The sequence below is a fragment of the Lagenorhynchus albirostris genome, chromosome 19, assembly GCF_949774975.1.
Source record: "Lagenorhynchus albirostris chromosome 19, mLagAlb1.1, whole genome shotgun sequence".
NCBI lineage: Eukaryota > Metazoa > Chordata > Mammalia > Artiodactyla > Delphinidae > Lagenorhynchus > Lagenorhynchus albirostris.
Genome location: NC_083113.1, coordinates 10,095,406 through 10,117,610, shown reverse-complemented (window position 1 = coordinate 10,117,610; position 22,205 = coordinate 10,095,406). Strand labels below are relative to the sequence as shown.

At 44.3% G+C, this 22,205-nt stretch overlaps 1 protein-coding gene across 3 annotated transcripts in view; it reads left to right on the top strand.

Annotated features, from left to right (window-relative positions):
- ARHGAP35 (Rho GTPase activating protein 35) overlaps positions 1 to 22,205 on the top strand; it is a 121,160-nt gene that overhangs the window by 40,161 nt on the left and 58,794 nt on the right. For all 3 annotated transcript variants that reach the window (XM_060132447.1, XM_060132448.1, XM_060132449.1), the window contains exons 3-4: positions 3,177 to 7,053; positions 19,035 to 19,179. In XM_060132447.1, the coding sequence (XP_059988430.1) occupies positions 3,370 to 7,053; positions 19,035 to 19,179 (3,829 nt within the window). In that variant the 5' untranslated portion in view covers positions 3,177 to 3,369. The remainder of the gene's footprint in view (positions 1 to 3,176; positions 7,054 to 19,034; positions 19,180 to 22,205) is intronic.

The following is a 22,205-nucleotide window of genomic DNA, read 5'->3' as shown; positions in this document are numbered from 1 at the left end:
TAAAAAAATATTGTATATGTGTACTACAGAATAGTGTGCAAAAAGCACTTTGATTTCATATAAATCTTTCCTTTTCAGGTATTTCAGAGGATGTGTGTAAACATGCTTTAGATGTTCATAAGCGTCTTATAATTTTACTTATGTACGCAATCACCTAGGGAAATGGGGGATGGGGAAGGTTGGGGTTTTCTTCTCTTTCCCATAGCTGTCCCTCTTGCTCCTCCTGAAGTCTGGAGCTTGGCTTCTATAGGAGCATGCCAGTAGGTTATCTGGAGGCGATTACTTACAGGCATTGGGATTTCTCTTTTGAGAAATGGTCAAACAATTTTTACATACCATGTAGCCACATTTTGTCTCCATAGAGGGTTTGGCTTTCTGGGTTATCAAAGGAAGACACGGATTTTTGGGAAAGGTCTTTGACCTTTCAGGGTTATCATCATAGGGGACAGTTGTGCTCTCCCATTTGTTGCCCCCTTGTATCAGTCAGAATAACGTATCGTGGTCTGACTTCCTGTGGCACCTCTTGTGAGATAGGCTCGCAGAAAAATATGAAGGTTGTGGAAATGCTGGGTTCCTACCAAGCATAAATGAGATTCAAAAGAAAATTGCTGTTTATTTTAAATTCTCTTTGGAGTGTCTCGGGAGACTGTTCATTTGGCTACAGCTTCAGCAATTGCACAGTTATATTTACGTGTGGAAGTAGACTGCAGTGCAGTATAAACTGTAGCAACCAGAAGAACATTTATGTAGCGGCAGCCAAAGACTACATATTTTACTTATTTCAGCTGGAAAGCTGCTAAAGACTTTGTAAGACATCATCATAACATTTTATGACTTCAGCTATTCAAACTTTAGGTCCTTTAAGGTGCCACTTCACAGCCACAGTCTGTGACTCCCCATAGCCTTTGGGGAAGAGTCGAAGCTCTTTGAAAGTGGCTTAATCTGTTCCCTGCCTACTTGCTAATGCATCTCACCCATCCCCATACACACTTAAGTTCAGCTGGTTCTCCCATGGGGAATGAATGCCCTTTTCTGGAGAGAGAGGAGTCTGCAACCTTTCAGCCCCTCTACTTTAGGTCTCGCCTGAGATGGAACTTCCTCCAGCAAGGCTTTCCTAAATCTAAAAGGCTGGGTTTGGGGGCCCTTTAATAAGCTCTAATAGTCATTCATCTGTTCATTCCTTCAGTAAATATTTTTGTCAAACATGTTCTCGTAGCTTGAGGACACAGAGTGACGAAGGCAGGGGTAGGCCTTACCCTCACAGGGCTTATGTTCTCGTCAGGGAACCACCCATATTCATACCCTTCAAAAAAACAAGAAAACCTTTTATTTGGAAATAATTACAAACTTAGAGAAGTTGCAGAAATTAAAATAGCACAAAGGAATATCCTGTACATTTTACCCAGATTCACCTGTTGTTAATATTTTTTACCCAGATTCATCTGTTGTTAATATTTTACCTTGTTTGCATTCTTAGTCTCTCTCAATATGTAGGCGTGATTTTTTTTTGGACCAGTCACATACATTATGGTCTTTTCCCTCTGAATACTTCAGTGTGTATTTCCTAAGAGTAGGGCTTTTCTCTCACATGATAGTTATAAACTTCATAAATTTACACTGATAGAATACTTTTATCTAATTCCATTCATAGTCCAATGTTATTAATTGATCTAATGATGTTCTGAATAGCCTTCCTCCTCCTGCCCCTCCACCCCTGCCCCATACAGAATTCAGTCTAGGGTCAGATAATTGCATTTAGTTAGGATGTCTCTGTAGCCTCCTTTAATCTGGAATATTTATTTACAAAGCCATTCTCTGTCTATTATGACACTGATTTTTTTTTTTTAAAGTACAGAAATGCACACACACCCCCGCCCCCCCACCCGCCCCGCCCCCGGCCATAATAGAATCTTGCTCATTTTGTGTTTGTCTGATGTTTCCTTGTGATTAGGTTGAGGTAGTGCATTCTAGGCCATCATACTGCACAGTGATGTTGTATCCTCTTGGGGTATCACATCTGGAGACCTGTGATGTCCTTCTGGCTCTTTGGTGGTGATAATTTTCATTACTCAAAGTGCTGCCCAGTATCTCCACTGTGTAATTAGTGTTTGTTTTCCTTCTTCCATTTGCAGCTAATAAGTAGTCTCTCAGGAGACCTCATTTCTGCACAAGATCCTGCTCCTCATCAAAACTCCCCCCCCATCAGCATCGAGTGATGATTCTTGTCTGATCCAGGATTATGAACTCAAGTTCCTACTTTTGCAGTGGATTGTAATTCATTACTGTACTATTACTGTATTATTTTGATGTTCAGAGTGTCCCAGATTTGACCAATGGGTGCCCCTTCAAACTGGCTCCTGTGTCCTTGTGAGGTACCCTATCATTTTTTCAGGCACTGCCTTCCTTTCTTGTATAATAAGATGTTCCAGGCTCATACTGTACCAGCCCTGCCCTAGCTCTGGAATCAGCCATTTTAACAAGGAGCTTGCAAGCCCTTGTTTTAGCCCTTAGCACACTGCTTACTTATGTGTCTTCCTCCATTAGATGACATTGTACCTCTGAGGGTACACAGATGTCAGTCTTTTTTTTTTGAATAATTGTAAACTGCCTTGCTTTGTAGATTGCCTTTAGTGCAAATGCTTTGGTTATTTCACCACTTCTTACATTCTTTGCTGTTGGCAGATTCTCATTTTTATTTATTTTTTTATTTTTGGCTGCATTGGGTCTTCGTTGCTGTGCTCAGGCTTTCTTTAGTTGCGGCGAACAGGGGCTACTCTTCGTTGCGGTACGCGGCCTTCTTATCGCGGTGGCTTCTTTTGTTGCGGAGCATGGGCTCTAGGCATGTGGGCTTCAGTAGTTGCAGCAGGTGGGCTCAGTAGTTGCAGTACATGGGCTTAGTTGCTCCGCGGCATGTGGGATCTTCCCGGACCAGGACCAGGGCTTGAACCTGTGTCCCCTGCATTGGCAGGCGGATTCTAAACCACTGCGCCACCAGGGAAGTCCATATGTCAGTCTTATTTGCTCTTATGTCTTTACCCAACTTAAGGCCTCATACATTTGATGTTCACTATGATTATTTGTTGAACAATAAAATTGATTTTTCCTATTGTTTGGTGATTAAAATTGTTTTCAAAATTATGATGCTGATTGGTTTTCTTTTTTCCTCCCCCACCTAGGAAGAAATGTTGGCTATTTGGTGATGAGAAGTGGCAAAAACTAACCTCGTACTGGTATACAAGCACGATGAGATCTGACACTTTTGCTTCGTGGGCAGCCGGCCCCCACTGATAATGTGGGGAAGCCATTGGGTCCACTGGAAAACACTAATCTGATCTTGGAAGTAGCTGATTGTGGCAGGATGTGTCGACGATGATGATGGCAAGAAAGCAAGATGTCCGCATTCCCACCTACAACATCAGTGTGGTGGGATTGTCTGGGACGGAGAAGGAGAAGGGCCAGTGCGGCATTGGGAAGTCTTGTTTGTGCAACCGCTTTGTGCGCCCGAGTGCTGACGAGTTTCACTTGGACCATACCTCTGTCCTCAGCACCAGTGACTTTGGTGGGCGAGTGGTCAATAATGACCACTTTCTCTACTGGGGAGAAGTTAGCCGTTCCCTGGAGGACTGCGTGGAATGTAAGATGCACGTTGTGGAGCAGACTGAATTCATTGATGATCAGACTTTTCAGCCTCACCGGAGCACGGCCCTGCAGCCCTATATCAAGAGAGCTGCTGCAACCAAGCTTGCATCAGCTGAAAAACTCATGTACTTTTGCACTGACCAGCTGGGGCTGGAGCAGGACTTTGAGCAGAAACAAATGCCAGATGGAAAGCTGCTAATTGATGGTTTTCTTCTTGGTATTGATGTTAGCAGGGGCATGAATAGGAACTTTGATGACCAGCTCAAGTTTGTCTCTAATCTCTACAATCAGCTTGCAAAAACAAAAAAGCCCATAGTGGTGGTCCTGACTAAGTGTGATGAGGGTGTGGAGCGGTACATTAGAGATGCACATACTTTTGCCTTAAGCAAAAAGAACCTCCAGGTTGTGGAGACCTCAGCAAGATCCAATGTAAATGTGGACTTAGCTTTCAGCACCTTAGTGCAACTCATTGATAAAAGTCGGGGAAAGACGAAAATCATTCCTTATTTTGAAGCTCTCAAGCAGCAGAGTCAGCAGATAGCTACAGCAAAAGACAAGTATGAGTGGCTGGTGAGTCGCATTGTGAAAAACCACAATGAGAATTGGTTGAGTGTCAGCCGAAAGATGCAGGCCTCTCCAGAGTACCAGGACTATGTCTACCTGGAAGGGACTCAGAAAGCCAAGAAGCTATTTCTCCAGCACATCCATCGCCTCAAGCATGAGCATATTGAGCGCAGGAGGAAGCTGTACCTGGCAGCCCTCCCGCTAGCTTTTGAAGCTCTTATACCCAATCTAGATGAAATAGACCACCTAAGCTGCATAAAAGCCAAAAAGCTCTTGGAGACCAAGCCAGAATTCTTGAAGTGGTTTGTTGTGCTTGAAGAGACACCGTGGGATGCCACCAGCCACATTGACAACATCGAGAATGAGCGGATTCCCTTTGACTTAATGGATACCGTCCCTGCGGAGCAGCTGTACGAGGCCCACTTAGAGAAGCTGCGGAATGAGAGGAAAAGAGCTGAGATGAGAAGGGCATTCAAAGAAAACCTGGAGACCTCTCCTTTCATAACTCCTGGAAAGCCTTGGGAAGAGGCCCGCAGTTTTATTATGAATGAAGATTTCTATCAGTGGCTAGAAGAATCTGTATACTTGGATATTTATGGCAAACACCAAAAGCAAATTATAGACAAAGCAAAGGAAGAGTTTCAGGAGCTGCTTTTGGAATATTCGGAATTGTTTTATGAGCTGGAACTGGATGCTAAGCCCAGCAAGGAGAAGATGGGTGTCATTCAGGATGTTCTGGGGGAGGAACAGCGATTTAAGGCACTACAGAAGCTCCAAGCGGAGCGTGATGCCCTTATTCTGAAGCACATTCATTTTGTGTACCACCCAACAAAGGAAACATGCCCTAGCTGCCCCGCCTGTGTGGATGCTAAGATCGAGCACTTGATTAGTTCTCGGTTTATCCGACCATCTGACCGGAATCAGAAAAATTCACTTTCTGACCCCAACATTGATAGAATCAACTTGGTGATCTTGGGCAAGGATGGCCTTGCACGAGAGTTGGCCAATGAGATTCGAGCTCTTTGTACAAATGATGATAAGTATGTAATAGATGGTAAAATGTATGAGCTCTCCCTGAGGCCAATAGAAGGGAATGTCAGGCTTCCTGTGAACTCTTTCCAAACACCAACGTTTCAGCCCCATGGTTGTCTCTGCCTTTACAATTCAAAGGAGTCTCTATCCTATGTGGTGGAGAGTATAGAGAAGAGCAGAGAGTCCACACTTGGCAGGCGAGATAATCATTTAGTCCATCTCCCTCTGACCTTAATTTTGGTTAACAAAAGAGGAGACACCAGTGGAGAGACCCTGCATAGCTTAATACAGCAAGGTCAGCAGATTGCTAGCAAACTTCAGTGTGTCTTTCTCGACCCTGCTTCCGCTGGCATTGGTTACGGACGCAACATTAACGAAAAGCAAATCAGTCAAGTTTTGAAAGGACTTCTGGACTCCAAGCGTAACTTAAACCTGGTCAGTTCTACGGCTAGCATCAAAGATCTGGCTGATGTTGACCTGCGAATTGTCATGTGTCTGATGTGTGGAGATCCTTTTAGTGCAGACGACATACTCTTTCCTGTCCTTCAGTCCCAAACCTGTAAGTCTTCCCATTGCGGAAGCAACAACTCTGTTTTACTTGAACTACCAATCGGACTACACAAGAAGCGCATTGAACTGTCTCTTCTTTCATACCATTCCTCATTTAGCATCAGAAAAAGCCGATTGGTCCATGGGTACATTGTTTTCTATTCAGCCAAACGTAAGGCCTCCTTGGCTATGTTACGTGCCTTTCTTTGTGAAGTGCAGGATATTATCCCCATCCAGCTGGTTGCACTCACTGACGGCGCTATAGATGTCCTGGATAATGACTTAAGTCGGGAACAGCTGACTGAGGGGGAGGAGATTGCTCAAGAAATTGACGGAAAGTTCACAAGTATCCCGTGTAGCCAACCCCAGCATAAACTTGAGATCTTCCACCCATTTTTTAAAGATGTGGTGGACAAAAAGAACATAATCGAGGCTACTCATATGTACGACAATGCTGCCGAGGCCTGCAGCACCACAGAAGAGGTGTTTAACTCCCCCCGGGCAGGCTCTCCGCTCTGCAACTCAAACCTGCAGGATTCTGAAGAAGATATCGAGCCCACTTCTTATAGCCTGTTTCGAGAAGACACATCACTGCCTTCTCTGTCCAAAGACCATTCTAAGCTCTCTATGGAACTGGAGGGAAATGACGGGCTGTCTTTTATCATGAGCAATTTTGAGAGTAAACTGAACAACAAAGTACCTCCGCCAGTCAAACCAAAGCCTCCTGTCCATTTTGAAATTACCAAGGGGGATCTGTCTTATTTAGACCAAGGCCATAGAGATGGACAGAGGAAGTCTGTGTCTTCTAGCACCTGGCTACCTCCAGATGGGTTCGATCCTTCTGATTATGCCGAACCCATGGATGCTGTGGTCAAGCCAAGGAATGAAGAAGAAAACATATACTCAGTGCCCCACGACAGCACCCAAGGCAAAATCATCACCATTCGGAATATCAACAAAGCCCAGTCCAATGGCAGTGGGAATGGTTCCGACAGCGAAATGGACACTAGTTCTCTAGAGCGAGGACGCAAGGTATCCATCGTGAGCAAGCCAGTGCTGTACAGGACGAGATGCAGCCGGCTGGGGAGGTTTGCTAGTTATCGAACCAGCTTCACCGTGGGGAGCGATGATGAGCTTGGGCCCATCCGAAAAAAAGAGGAGGATCAGGCATCCCAGGGTTATAAAGGGGACAGCGCCGTCATTCCATATGAGACAGATGAAGACCCAAGGAGGAGGAATATTCTTCGCAGTCTAAGAAGGAACACTAAGGTAAGACCCAAGTTTAGGAGTGAGTTATAGGAGTGGCTTGCACAGTGCCTTGGTAAGAGTTCATTGATGATGATTAAGATTTTCAAGGACAGCTTACTCTGGTAAAAAACTGCCCTGTGTGTGTGTGTTGTGTGTGTGTGTGTCTTTACTCTTTGACTTAGCATTAAAAACTAAGCAGTGTCTCAGATAGCTACTACTGGTAGCTCTCAAGGGGTGAGGGCTTGGGATAGATAGCCTGAGTTGTCTTTGTCCAAAACAATAGTTAGGCAATTACCAAAATGAGCAGATCATGCAGAACTTGTCAGTGTCCTGACAAACAGCCAGGCCGGTGACAGTGTGCTTGGCCTTTCTTCACTTAAACAGCAGAACCCAGAATCACAGTCCTCAGTCTTTGACTGAGAAGCAAACATTTCATCCGTACATCTCTTAAATGCTCCTTTTCCCCCTTGCTGATCTGTAAAGGTTGCTGCATTTTAGATTAGGAAAAATTAGATGGTTATTTTATTTGCACACATAAATCAGTGAAGGGTCTTCAAGTACCTAAATGAAAAATAATCTTGTCTCTTTGAGTTATAAACCTGTCCCGTGTTTGTAAAATTGGAGTGCCCTCCAGCTCCTTGAGTGAATTGCTGCTGCTATCAGTGAGAGCTTCGGATTTGATTTAGGAACCACAAGTGGGGCAGGAAGGGGAAAAGAAGGAAAAAGTAAACCATGTGTGTTAGGAATGTCAGGCCTGCTGTCGGATGTAGAGGAAACAGCCCCAAATGTAGGAGCAAATGAAGTCTCTTTATCTTGCGTGGAATTGCGCTGTGCAGGGCAGTGTGCCCTGTCCTCTTGGGCTTAGGCTTTGAGATAGAAAAGGTATTTCTCAACTTTATTTTTTCCCCATTTAGAGTAGGGGAAATACCTTTTGTTTTTCAGAGAAAGACATCTTGGTGAGACACCACAACAGAACCCTGTCAACTGACTCTGTTAGGTGCGGGCCCGCCCCCAGCATTGTGTATTATCTGGAGGCCGGTTCTGCAGCTCATATCGGTTAATGGAGACGGAGGAACATGGTGCCATGGCCCTCACAGGGAAGACCTATTCACTTTGTGTTCCCTGACAGCATACAGCATGCTTCTTAATCACCACTGGCCAGAGCTTCCAGAATTTTCCTACCTATAGAATTTCAGAAAGGGCAGGGCAGTATCGTTGTGTGTTCTGTTCCCCTGCCGTTCTGAGCTGTATATCAGTAAATGTCATAGGCATTCTTCTGTTTGCTCTCCCTGTGGTTTGCTTTTACATTTCTATACCTTTATCCACCTGTAGTATTTTGTTCTCCAAGTTAGCGGGCAGACCAGTGGAAAGCAGTTCTTATTAGGAAGCCAGAAAGTAGCCTGACCAGCCTGCCAGTATTTCCGCAGAGCTCTCCTGTTTGATGGTACTGGAATCCAAACATTTTGAACATTTTGGCTTTCTTCTCTTCCTCCTCCACTCCCAGTGAAGACTGTTGCTAGCACAGCGTATCTAAACGCTGACAGTCTTTTTGAGTGTGGAGGTGTCTGCACACCTGGGAATTAGGAAGGTGGCATAATACCACATTGCGAATCATAACGGGTTTTCTGACTTCACGCTACATTTTTAATACTGTTGGAAATAAAGCTTTTAAAACACACTCCCAGACAAGCTGTGCTTTAAAGAGTAGGCTCAGCAGGGAGCAGCTGGTTGCCTGAGCCTCTGGGATGGCCGCCTCCACGCCGGCAATGAGTGCCTCCTAATCCGGAGCTGCCTCGCGCCGGGTTGCCGGGTCAGCATGCAAGAAGTGGTCGGCTTCCCGTCTGTCTTGGTTACGTGGGCCACACCTCTCCTAGTCAAATAAAAATGATACCTCTGGCCCAGGAGCAGTAGCGTGCCAGAAGTCATTTAGGAGTATCCTTAGGAAAGAGTGAGTAAAAGGTGAAATTGTCTTTTCCTGCCTTGGAAAATGGTGCCTTAAAATGAGCGTAGCTGCTTTGTCATCCTAGTGCAGAGATAAGCAAAGTTTTCATTCTGTTCCTGGTTGGAGCAAACCTCCTATTAAAATTTGCTGCCGTTAAGAAATCAGACTGACACTTGTTTACTGGGAAAGCAAGGTACCATGGGGCAGAGAATGCCAAGCCAGCCCCTACGTGGGGGATTTGGCCTTTGATTTTTATTGGCATGACAAAGCAGTACAGTATTTATTTGAAGTGAGGGGAGAGCCATTTGGTAATGGAAAACACACTTAGTTCCTCCTGCATGCCACACACCACTGGGGAAATGGCACAGACCCGTCCTGCCCAGACCTTAGCACCCAGTTGAGGCAGCAAGACCTACACAGCTTCTGAAAATAGGTGGTCTGCCTAAGAGGGGGAGGGGAGGGGGTCTGTGTGGGGCAGAGCAGACATCCTGTGCTGGGGGTGGTTAAGGTAGTGCAATGTGTGGTGATCAGGAGCTCTGGGAATCAGGGGGCCTAAGTCAAAACCCAGTTCCTCCGCTTCCTTACTGGGCCTTCGGGCACTTGATTCACCTCTCCGCGTCCCTTCTGCAAAAGGGGCGGACTTAGTAGCACCTTTCTCATACGGTGTGGGAGACGGGATGAGATTGTGCCTGTAAGACACTGAGCATAGTGCATGCTGGATAAGCGTTAGTTATTATTATTTAACGTGACCTTGAAGAATGAGTAGAATTGAAGAAGTGGTGTGAGGTAGGGAAAGGCTTGAAGGTGAAAATATGCATGTTGTATTCAAGGATGCGAGAAAACTGGTCTGGTCTAGCTGAGAGCTTGAGGGACCAACATTGTCCCTCCCTTTTGTATAAGTTTTAACCCTGTGTGTTACTTGGCTGCTTTCTCCGCCCTTACCCTAGCGACAGCCCTAACAACAACCAAAAAAGCTGTGCTCTGGGTACCTGTGTGATGTGGAGAAAGAGAAATTGCTCAGTGCCCTTGGCTCGTATGCTAGATTAGCCCCTTACTGTAAAACTGGAGTTAGAGTGAGAGAATGGCTTTCATTTCTGCTCATGAAAGTGCAAACTGTAAAGCAGCTGACTCTCATTCTGGGTCCTTTTCCCAGCTGAACCATTTAGTAACCCACCCTCATAGTGGGAGCCTTCCGCACTCAGCTGAATGAAATTGAAAATCTACGCTTGCACTTCAGTGGGGTCCATGAATAGATGCTTTGTCTGTAAAGAGTTGTCGTTGCACATGGTCTCTGTCTCCCAGTGCCATGCGTTTGCAAAGATGAGATCAGGACCAGCAGGGTCTTATTTTAAAGCCAAAAAACAGGCTGGGGTGCCTTGCTGCACACAATGTGCTGTTCGGGCAAGCTCAAACTGCTGAATTCGTTGTGCTTGGCCACAGATTTAGAGGAGACGTTACCGGCTATTTTACCCTTCTATCTGACGTGCTCTTGTTTTGTGGGGTTTTTTATAAAAAAAGACAAAAACAGAATGATAAAGAAAATCTTTCACTCACTCCAGCTACCACATGACAAGACAACCTATTGAAAAGCAAACCAATTCAATCATGCATTGTTTGGTCTATAAGGCACCAAGTAACCAGTTTGACAGTTTGTGTCCCCCCCCCAGTGAATTGGCTTATTTCATTGGATTCAGTGAATTGGCTGGTTGTTGTGGCTTTGTGTGGACACAGCTCTCATTTTGTGAGGCCTAGAACGGAGTTAAAGTTTCTAGTGTGAATAAAAACCAGCTGGGGAATTGGACTGCTCGCTCCACAGGGAGGGATGTTGCATTTTGACAAGCTGAAATGGTATGAAATATGAGCTCTTTGTAACCTGCTCGGGAAAGACTCTCAGTGTGTGCTTCAGAAAAGGCTAAGCCCTGCCCCATGAGCTCTAAGTCCAGATAAATACCTTGGTCTTAAAAGTGGGGTAGGGGTGCTGACTTGACCTTGGATTTTCTGAATCCCGAAAGAATTTTATCTTTTAAAAGAAGTACTCTTGCTCCAAAGCACATGTTCATTCATTCTTTTAGGAAGGAAACATTCAGCTCCTCACACGGGCATTTCCTGAGCACTTGTATGCCTGGTGTTGTGCTAAGTATCATATGTGCGGTAGTTGCGTCCATCTAGTTTACCGTAACAGAGAATGATAGATTTTATACATGTATTTACGTGCATTTTGAATGTTGCCGGAGTGGAGGTGCAGGGTGCTAAGGAATTGTATAGCAAGGAGTTTTACCCTCACCTAGGATATCTGGGAAAGCTCCCAGAGGAAATGATATATAAAGCTGAGACTGAAAGGATGAAGCAGGCAAAGTCAGTGAAGATGGAGGCTTCCTGGGTCGAGCTTTTGAGAAAACAGTGTGGAACTTGGAGCTGAAAAAAATGTGGCATGTGCTAAGACTTGAAAGAGACCTAGAGCGGCTACTGTAGAGGGTGAGGGAGAACTGGGCAGAATAACAGAGGGCTACGGATCCCATGTGAAAGACTTTGTACTTTCCTACATTTACTGAATACCTACTGTATGCCAGGTACAGTACTAGGCATTTTCACATCAATTTTTCATCTATTTCTCTTAACAATCTTAAGGAAGTGATTTTTTAAAATCCTGGTTTTAGAGATGAGGAGACTGAGTCTCAGTGCCCCCAAATTAGTGTAGTTACTAAGTGGAAGTTGAGATTTTGGAACCCCAGTCTTCTGCTTCCAGTGGGTTTTTAGAGTCCCTTCTCCAGAAAGATGGTGCTATTCCATAGCCAGGCACACAGTTGGAGTACTCAGTCAGTCCAGTCAATTTGTTCATTTTAGACAAAGGACTTTGCTTATTATCTAACAACATCTATTTCCCCACACTGCCCCCTAAGAACAGCATAGTGCTGTTTGTTTCTTGCTTCAGTGTCTACTTGAGTAGAGGACAAAAATGGCATGGAGACACTGAAATAGCAACTGGAACTTTGAGAAATTGTTTTGAACTGGTGTCACTCGGTTCTCAGTTTATTTTAAGCCCAAAGAACTGCTGTAGTTTGTTTTTGGTGACAAAAATAGGCTATCTTTAACTATCTGCTTTAGCTTAGAGCACACCTGTTCTTTTAAAAAAGAAAAAAAATTACAATAGTCAACCCAAATCTATTTTTCAAGGAACAGAGAATTGCTCTGATCTTCACTGGGCCAACTTGTTCTCCTCTACCACCTAGTGATACTGAAATATCTTTGTAGGAACTCAGATTATTTCAGCTCGAATCAGGGATCACCTCTACTTCCATAGAGAAAGGCCTTCTGAATGCTTTTTATACAGTATTTGAGAGGAGGCTAGCAGGTGAAAACTGACCCCCACAGCTCTGGAAAGTCCAGATTCAGTGGGTGTCGAACCAGGCAGGAATGTTTATAAACACTTCCTGGAACTAGTGGACCCTCCCCCCTGCTTAGCCCCCTACTGCATTGGCCATTCAGCCTGAGAAGGCAACAGGGATTGACCCAGATTCATGCCTTTATAGGAAAAAGCTATGGTCTCTATTTATTTGGTGCCTATGAGGGGATGACATGCCTTTCTTTTCCCACCGTGCCAGAGGGAGGGTTAGGGATGCTAGGAGACTTCGTGCTACTTCCTGGTTCATCCCTAAATAAAGATGCTCCAAGTGGGAGAGTGGCCGGGTCATAGTACTGACTGCCAGCTTGAAGGAGACAAGGCTAAGCATTTGTGCTTTCATAATAGACTTTGCCAGTCAGAACAGATCCGTCCCCAGGTTTTCTCTTGAACTTGGGCTTAGATTTTTTCAGAGCCAGAAGGGGGAGCACCAGTCAGCCAAGAATACATGTGGGGCATGAGCGAGTAACTTAATTGAAAAGGTCCTTTTGAAGCTGTGTTGGAAATACGAGGGAATCATCACCAATCAGAAAGCTGTAATGTTGAATATAGAATGCAAGAAAACACTTTGGGGGAAACCTAGAGTAATGTAGTTTATGGAATCTTGTTTTTTCTAAGATTCCTACCAGTTACAGTTAGTTCAGGGTGTGCCACTATACAACTTGGCAGACCATGTGTGTGACCCTCTAGGGCTTTGCTGGTATCGGTTTCACTCTCAAGAGGGAGAATTGCCCCACTCAGAGGACACCGTCCCTGTTGCAGACTACATCCTGTATATGGCATTCCTCCTTAAAAACAGAAACGCAGACTGGATTCTGTTTTTTTTTTTGCTGTATTAGGTATGTTACCAAGCATTTAAAAGGCTGTGCTAGGTGGTACACCTCCAGTGACCGCGTTTTCTGACCCTAAAATCTGGATAAGTAATTTGACATGGATAAGGGTATTTATGGAGACGGGGTGAGAATATTTGAAGTTGGCAGTTGAGGATCACTGAATAGCTGTACCTGCTGTTTCCATAGAAGATAGAATATTCTTTATCCAGAAAGAGTGGCTGACCTCTCCATTGAGGCTGTGGGAGACTTCTTTTTTCTTTGTGACTCAGTTGGTTTTTATCGGATATCTAGATCACCTTTGCTTGCTGTAGACATATATCTTCTCTAATACCCATTAGATTGTAAGTTCACTGAGGGCGAGAGATGACTTTAGTATTAGCTCTGCTGCTAGTCTGTTAGGTGACCTTGGGTATAATTCATTAAAAAGGAAAAATGCCTAGATTCCTGCACACTGGAAACTTAGCCCGTTAGGAAAATGGTCATATGTGTATGTAGATGACTATCCCTTGTTCAGTGCTCACAGAGTGATACAGGGAATTCATGACCTCATCTGTTTTTTAAAACGGAGTCTGTGATATACTACTGTCAGTATGAACATGACGTTCTGAGCCTCACCTCACATCCTAGTAAGAGCAGAACAATGTTAGAAGACAAAAAAAATTCTCTGGTACCCACAGAGATAGTCATCATCTCAGCTAAACTTGAAAAAAATATAAAGAAACATTGGCCTTGTACATTACTGGAAACTGTTTTTGTTCAAGAAATGTATTGAGTGTCAATTGCATATCAGACTCTGGAACCCAGTCATTTTACAGGCTGATAGAAGGGCTCCTTCTCTTGGCTGTTATTATTCTTTGGCTGGCATTCTAATCATTTTCTTGCCCCGTGGACTTGGAGGAGCTTTGGGGTGGGCGTACTGTCCCATAAGCAGGAGTTTCCCCTTTATGCTCTGTTCTTGTTTCAGAAAGGCCAAGAGGCCAGAGGCAAATTCCAATCACCATTTCTCCCCATTGCAACACTGGCATAAGCTATTGGTTTATTTCTTTGTTTCCTCTGCCACCTGGTTAGTATCAAGACTAAGAATCAGGCATGTTTTTAAGGAAACTGTGAAGTAAAGAACAATGGACTATGTTATTTATTCAAAAAATATCTATCCAAAGGACAAGGTGAAGATGATTTGAGCTGACCCAGTCCTTTGTTTCTGTCAGCGGTGTGTTTCATCATGGAGATAGATAGTTCATGTAGGGGCAGGAACGTGGGGCTTTGACATTCGTATATCACTGGCCTCTGAATCCTGGCTCTCTCAGTGCTGGGTGTGAATCTGTCTGAGCCTTTGTTCTCTCATCTGTAAAATGGGGTTAATAACCCTTACCTCGAAGGGTGGTTGTGAGGTTTCAGATAACTGTGCAGAGCACCTAGCACAGTGTGTCTAGCACATGGCCACTTGTGATTAATCACTATTATTTTCCATTTTGGACCCAGTCATACTCTAAACTTAGACCTGCAGATGTGTAGTTTGTGCTCAGGGCTTGGTTTCCTCTGGCTAGATGCTTTTTTCAGTTCAGCCTGCTAATGAGTGAGCCTAAAAGAAGAGAGATGTTGGGATGGTGTTATTTTCTTCTCTCCAAGGACCTGCTGCTGAGGGTGCTCCACTGACTCCCTAATGAGTGACACATATCTGACCTGGGACTGAGACATCTGGCAGGCCACTCAGAAGAATGGCATTTCCATCTTGACATGTGCCCGGTAACCCTTCAGATGCCTGAGGTGTTGCTTGTTATGTCAACAGTCCGGTCCAATTCTTGGCATGCACCACAAAGTCTGATTTCCTTCCTAGGAAGGTTTAGAATTAGTTGTGCAAGAATCCCTGCCTGATTTTGTGACACCCTAGAGAGCCTTCAGTTATTTCAAGGAAGTATTTTGACATTCTGTAAAGCAGAGTTTGTTTAAATCTTAGAGAGAATGAGAATGAATATCCATGTCAGTCAACAACGGGAGTTGATGCCGTTGCCAAAGCTTACTCTCTGTTTTGTAAGTTGAAGTGCTGAACTAGGTTAGATCTTATTAGACTCTTTGAGGTGAGAGGGATAAGAGCAGCTCTCTGGGACTTCCCTGGTGGCGCAGTGGTTAAGAATCCGCCTGCCAATGCAGGGGACACGGGTTCGAGCCCTGGTCTGGGAAGATCCCACATGCCGCGGAGCAGCTAAGCCCATGCGCCACAACTACTGAAGCCCCCCTGCGCGCCTAGAACCCGTGCTCCGCAGCAAGAGAAGCCATCGCAGTGAGAAGCCCGCGTACCCCAACGAAGAGCATCCCCTGCTCGCCGCAACTAGAGAAAGCCCGCGCGCAGCGACGAAGACCCAACGCAAGCAAAAATAAATAAATAAATAAATATATTTTTAAGTTACCTTTAAAAAAAAAGAGCAGCTCTCTAATTTAGCCTTTCACCTGACAGCAGAATCTCCTTGACAATGAGTATGGCAGGTAGGTTGCAGCCTCTGCTTCGAGTACTTACAGAGCAGTCCTTTCCTTTTTAAACAGCTGGGGGTTTTTTGTTTTTTAAATTTCTCTGGCCAAAACTGCCTCTTTGTTTTCCTCTTATCTCTCCCAACATGACTATACAAAGTCATCTGCTCTCTTTTCATGAGATAGTCCTGTAGCTATTTGAAATAGCTGTCATCATGCCCCATTCTTCCCTTGCCCAGCTTAAAGATCCCTGGTATTTTATGTGAGTCTTTATTACCTTTAGAAGTTCTTCAGATTGTCAGTGTACCCGTAATCATTTATTTGATCATCCATTTATTTATTCCGCATATCCCAAGAACTTTCAGAGGAAGGTAGTGAACCATAGTGGTTTAGAACGCAGGTTTTGTAGTCAGAACTGACTTGTGCAAGTAACTGAATTTTTCTGGGATTCCGCTTCTTCATCTGTAAAATGGAGTTTTAACACCCATATCTACAGATCTGTTGTGAATCTGGAATGAAATAATACATATAAAGAATTTAAGCAGGGCTTCCGTGGTGGCGCAGTGGTTGAGAGTCTGCCTGCCGATGCAGGGGACACGGGTTCGTGCCCCGGTCTGGGAAGATCCCACGTGCCGCGGAGCGGCTGGGCCTGTGAGCCGTGGCCGCTGAGCCTGCGCGTCCGGAGCCTGTGCTCCGCAATGGGAGAGGCCACAACGGTGAGAGGCCCGTGTACCGCAAAAAAAAGAAAAAGAATTTAAGCAAGGATCCGGTGCTTAGTAAGTATTCAGTTGATGGAGGCTAAATTTTCTAGCTAACTTAGACTGTTAGAACACACCTCATCATCTTGCTCTAATATTGAGAGGGTGGAAGAAGTATGAGATTAAAATTTATTGTCTGTTTACTAGAACTATGGTCAGAAGGCATTATAGTGATTGGAAGTAGCTTCCTGGCAGCTCTCTTAAAGTTCCCATTTTTTTTTATTCTATAACAGCAGTTTATCTGGAAGCTTCAAGGTTTTATTGAAGAACAGTGCTATTGTTATGTTAGTTTTGACTGGCAATTGCTGCCTGGTTGGGGTTGGCCAAAAGAATGTCGCTTAAATCCGGATGGTCTTCCTTGTGTGTTCAGATTCTTCAGCTAACAGTTTAAATGGTATGGCATTTTTAAGGGAGAGCCTCACCTGATGCATTGTTACTGGTTGCTACAGTGTGTAACAATGGAAAACACTCAGCCCTTCTTACATTGTTGGGCAACTACTGCGCTCTAGGCACTGAGCCACTTCCAGTACATCATATCATTTCACCCTCAGGACCACCTCATGAGGAGGGTACTGTCCCCAAGGTGCTAAATTACTTGACCAAAGTCACAGAACTTCTCAGTCAGGATTCAAACCAGGTCTGTTAGATTTGAAAGCTTAAATCTTTATGTTGTACTTCATCTAAGTAGAAGATGCTAGGGAGAGTCTAGATTGGTTAAATTATTTCGTGTAAAGATAAATCATTAATTTGCTTTTCCATACTTCTTTGGTAAAAAGTGTGAAATCAGAGCCTGTTTGCCTCAGGCAGTCTATACAGGGGAGAGAGCAGCAGCCACTCCCTGCAGCCTGAGAGGCTGTGTCACTGGTTTTACCAGGAGCAGGCATATTGCAGTGACAGGCTTTGTGGAGTGCGTGTTCTTCTCTGGGACGCTGGGATCCATTCACATTGCATTACAGTCCTCCGTACCAGATCAGTTAGCGGGCTGCGTGAGGACTGGATCATCTTTGCCTTTGGGTTGTCATTTCAGATGGTGTCAGCCAGCAGTCCAGACATGGCCTCGTTCCTTCTTTCATGTACAGTTTATTCTCAGCTGTTTTTTTTTTTTTTTGGCCACTTGTTTGCACAGGAAGTCCTCAGCGAATTTCAGACTAAACAGGAAGTGATTTGTTCTCATATAAAGGGGGTACCAGAAGGAATGAGGGTGAGCAGGATAAGGAAAGGGAATGGTTGACCCTGACCTAGAAGCTAGTTAGCTGTCCTCTTTAGTGGATTTTATGCAGAGATCCCTAAATACTTTTAAGTTTTAAGTTGGGCATATTTGTAAATAAACCTGCCCTTCTAAATTAGTCTCATTAACTTGCAAATGAAACTGAGTTGCTGGAGATACACCTGGGTCCATTTACCTTGATTCTATTTGGTTATCCTCCTCTTTAGTAGATATTTTAACAAAAGCCCCAAATTTTAGGTATATTTCTGTAGCTTTAGGAAATTTACCATTGGTTTAGAGCATTTTTTCCTCCTCATGTGATCTTCAAAATAAAAGGATTGAATAATTTTGGAGCAAAATATCTCAATAATGTTTATGAGCGTGGGCTTTGGAGACAGACCCTCCTGGGTTTGAATCCCGGCACTGTCACTTGTTAGTTGTGTCATGTGAGACATTTTTCCTTGGTAAAATGGAATGCCATACGGTTTAATAGAAATAGTAGCTGGGACTTGGCTTGGTACGTAGCAGCTCTCAAGTAGTTGTTGCTACTGCTGCTACTCCTACTACATGAGGAAGGTGACTGCTGGGAAGGAAAGGACAAAGAATCATCCTATTTGTCATGTCTGATTAGTTGGTTTTACCCTTTCCTAATGCAGAAGCCATTGGGAATTAACCCCAGGCTGATGTATCAAAAGGGAATTCTTCTCTTGGGCTTTCAGCAGAATGTATGCTCTCTTTTCTCGAAGGAGGAAATTATTAGTTTTCAATTCCACTTTTTTTTTTTTTTTTTTTTTTTGGTACACGGGCCTCTCACTGTTGTGGCCTCTCCCGTTGCGGAGCACAGGCTCCGGACGCGCAAGCTCAACAGCCATGGCTCACGGGCCCAGTGGCTCCGTGGCATGTGGGATCCTCCCGGACCGGGGCACAAACCCGTGTCCCCTGCATCGGCAGGCGGACTCTCAACCACTGCGCCACCAGGGAAGCCCTCAATTCCACTTTTTTAATCTTTTGAAAAGATTTTAGCCATCCTTGAGTGTATAGTATCTGTTATCTGTATGGAATGTTTGGAAAGTTTCCTGTTTACTCCATTGTACCCCTGATAAAGGATGTTGGACAGTCATCTCATTGTTATTAAATAAACATGGCCTGCTTCTTATAAACACCTTTGTTCTGATAATGCAGTTTCACACCCAAGGTGTGACTATGTGGCAACTTGCCGGCATCTTGTGTGATACTTGGACGAATGAGATGAGTAAGTGGGTCTCTTTATCCTGCTTGGAATCTTTCTAACAGTTTCCACACCACTGAGAGTTCCCCTCTGGAAGCCTTACTGAAGTTGGAGTTGTATGTTGAGAATCACTTTGTTTTTGTGCTTTCTTTTCTCTTTCCTGGACAGAAGCCAAAGCCCAAACCCCGGCCATCCATCACAAAGGCGACCTGGGAGAGTAACTATTTTGGGGTGCCCTTAACAACCGTGGTGACTCCAGAGAAACCGATTCCTGTATTTATTGAGCGATGTATTGAGTACATTGAAGCCACAGGTAAGTGTTGCCTCAGAGCCGATTACAGCTTTCACTGTTTACAGGACGCTCTCTAGAGGGCTGAGCCATCTGGAGATTCTGGAATTATTTCTTGTTTCCGTGAGATGCTTTCTGGGAAGGAGCTGAGTAATCCCGACAGCTGTCAGACTTGTGGATCCTCCATCTTCATGTAGTTTTGAGGCTGTTGTGCGGGATATGTTAGGCCTTTCAGTGTGTGGGAGCAGTCCTGTTGTCAGGACTGCAGTTGTGGCTGGTTGGAATACCTTTTCTGTGGTCTCGCAGCTCCCTGTCATAGCGTGTAGCCTGTTTGTCCCCTGCAGGTCTCCCAGCAGGGAAAGGGTTTTATTTATCAGTGACTTCAGCGCTGTGCTGGACCCAAATGTCCAATGTACTGGACCCAAACTAACACATTTTGGTTTAATAAAAGGAATGTGTAGATGGCCATTGATCAGGTGCCTGAAATTCATATATTGATAGAAATTTTTTCCTGCAATAAAAAACCAGCTAAGATGCTTAGATATCATCTAGTCAGGCAGCTGCATTTCAGTTCTGTTGGCAACTTGGTGTTATCACAAAGGCTGACTGTCTTAAGATTTTCTGTATTGCTCTTGAAATGTTAAACTTTTACCTGTGTTAAAAACATTTATTTTGTTCATTTAGAGCTCCCATAACCTGTCTCCTTGACATTTTTTTCTTTTCTTTTCTTTTTTTTTTCCTTTTTGGCCATGCCACATGGCTCGTGGGATCTTAGTTCCCTGACCAGGGATTGAACCCAGGCCCCGGCACTGGAAGCTCAGAGTCCTAACCACTGGACTGCCAGGGAATTCCCATCCTTGGCATTTCTTTTGTAACCTCCGGAGCTTCCAGTTCCATGTCATTGTTTCCCTTGATTTTCTCCTGGATACTTTCAAAGCTGGTGAGCTTTGAGGAGGTGGTATAGTGGGCACATGGTTATGTGGACCCTTGAGCATTAAGAGGTGAGCTCAAGGATATAGGCTGCTACTAATTTGAAACCAAGGTAGGGATTATAACCTCCCTATGTGTTCTTTCTAATTCCGGTATCACCTGCAATGATATTAAGTATTGTGTGGTGTGGACAGCCTACCAAGCTCTGCTAGTAATTTCAGCAGCGTCATGTTAGGCTGAGTGGTGGTGTTCATATTTACTCAGGATGTGCCAAATCAGGGGAAATGGGTTTCAAATTGAAGCTCTCTAAAGACTCTGGAGTTATTTCCAGGGTTTTCTCAGTAGCACACCAGGATTGAATCACAGCAAGCACTTGGCATAATCATAGCAGATCTGTAGTTTGTTTAGACCATCTGTACCCAAAGCCTTTTGTCAGTGTCCATCTTCTTGACATTGGTTTTATATCAGTTTCTTCCTGGCACCTCTGCCTTGGGCAAGGAGGAAATCTTCAGGAAGAAAGTTTGAGTGACTCGAGCCTCTCTCTCACTTCAGAGAGATAGTTTATATCATTTGGGGGGTCCCTAACTTTAATTTGAAGTGATTTCAGATTTATAGGAAAGTTACCAAAATTTTAAGTTGTAAGAAATTGAAAGTTACAATTCCCAGGTTCCTTAAATGTTAACATTTTACCACATTCCCTGTATCGTGTGTGTGTGTGTGTGTGTGTGTGTGTGTGTGTGTGTGTGTGTGTATCTTTTTTCCTGAAATGTTTGGAAGTTGTAGATATGATGCACCTTTACTTCTAAATACTTCAGTGGGTATTTACTAAAAACATTCCCTTTATATAAACACCATGCAGTTATCAAAATTAAGACATTAACATTGACCCAATACTAACCTATCTAATCTGTAGACGTTTTCATTTCATCATTGGTCACATTAACATCCTTTAATAGCAAAAGACAAAATTTTTTTTGGTCCAGGAGCTAATCTCAGACCACATTAAATGGTACATTTAATTATCAAGTCTCTTTAGTCTCCTTTAATTAGAACAGTTCAGTTTATCTGTTTTTCATGGTCTTGATAATTTTAAAAAATACAGATCAGCTATTTTGTAGGAGGTTCCTCAACTTGGATTTTTTTTTTCTGTTTCTTCATGATTAGGTTCATGTTTGCACTTGTGGCAGTAACAGCAGGGAAGCGAGGCTGTGTCCTCGGTGCATCATACCAGTTGGCTTGTGTTGTCAGTTTGTCCCATCACTGGAGATTTTCTCTTTGATCCCTTGATTAAGGTAGTGGTGTCTGCCAAGCTTCTCCACTGTAAAGCTACTCTTCCCCCGTTGTATGAATAAGTATTTTGTAGGGAAATGCTTTCAGACTGTGTAAGTATCTGTTTTCTCCTAATATTTTCACCCACTAGTTTTAGCATCCATTGATGATTCTTCCCTGAGACAGTGATCACCCTAATTCCTTCTTCATTGATTAGTTAGGGTTCTCCCGTCAGGGTGAGCTTCCCTTTTCAGTGGGCTCTTTGACTGGCTCACCTGTGGTAGCACCAAATGCCTGAATTTTACCCGCATGCCTCTCGCTGAGCACATCTGTGGGCTTGATCTGCCATACCCACCTTGCTTCTCTGACTCTTAGACTGTGATTAGCTTTTTTTTTTTTTTGCGGTACGCGGGCCTCTCACTGCTGTGGCCTCTCCCGTTGTGGAGCACAGGCTCTGGACGCGCAGGCTCAACGGCCATGGCTCACGGGCCCAGCTGCTCCGCGGCATGTGGGATCTTCCCGGACCGTGGCACGAACCCGTGTCCCCTGCATCGGCAGGCGGACTCCCAACCACTGCGCCACCAGGGAAGCCCTGTGATTAGCTTTTTATTATGTCCACTGCCTCTCTTCTACCTGTGCTTCTACAGGTATTCTTCTACCTATGAATCCTTTCAGGTGCGAAGACCTCTTCAACCCTGCCCCCAGTTCACCACCAGCCACTCCTGAGCTGCTGCTTCTCTTAAAGCTCTGTTAGATTGCACCCCTGCTCACCCTGACACCCAAAAGCTTGGAACTTCAGGGTCCTCTGTGACTCATCTAATCCGTGCCTAAGTGTGTCGCTGTCCTTTGTC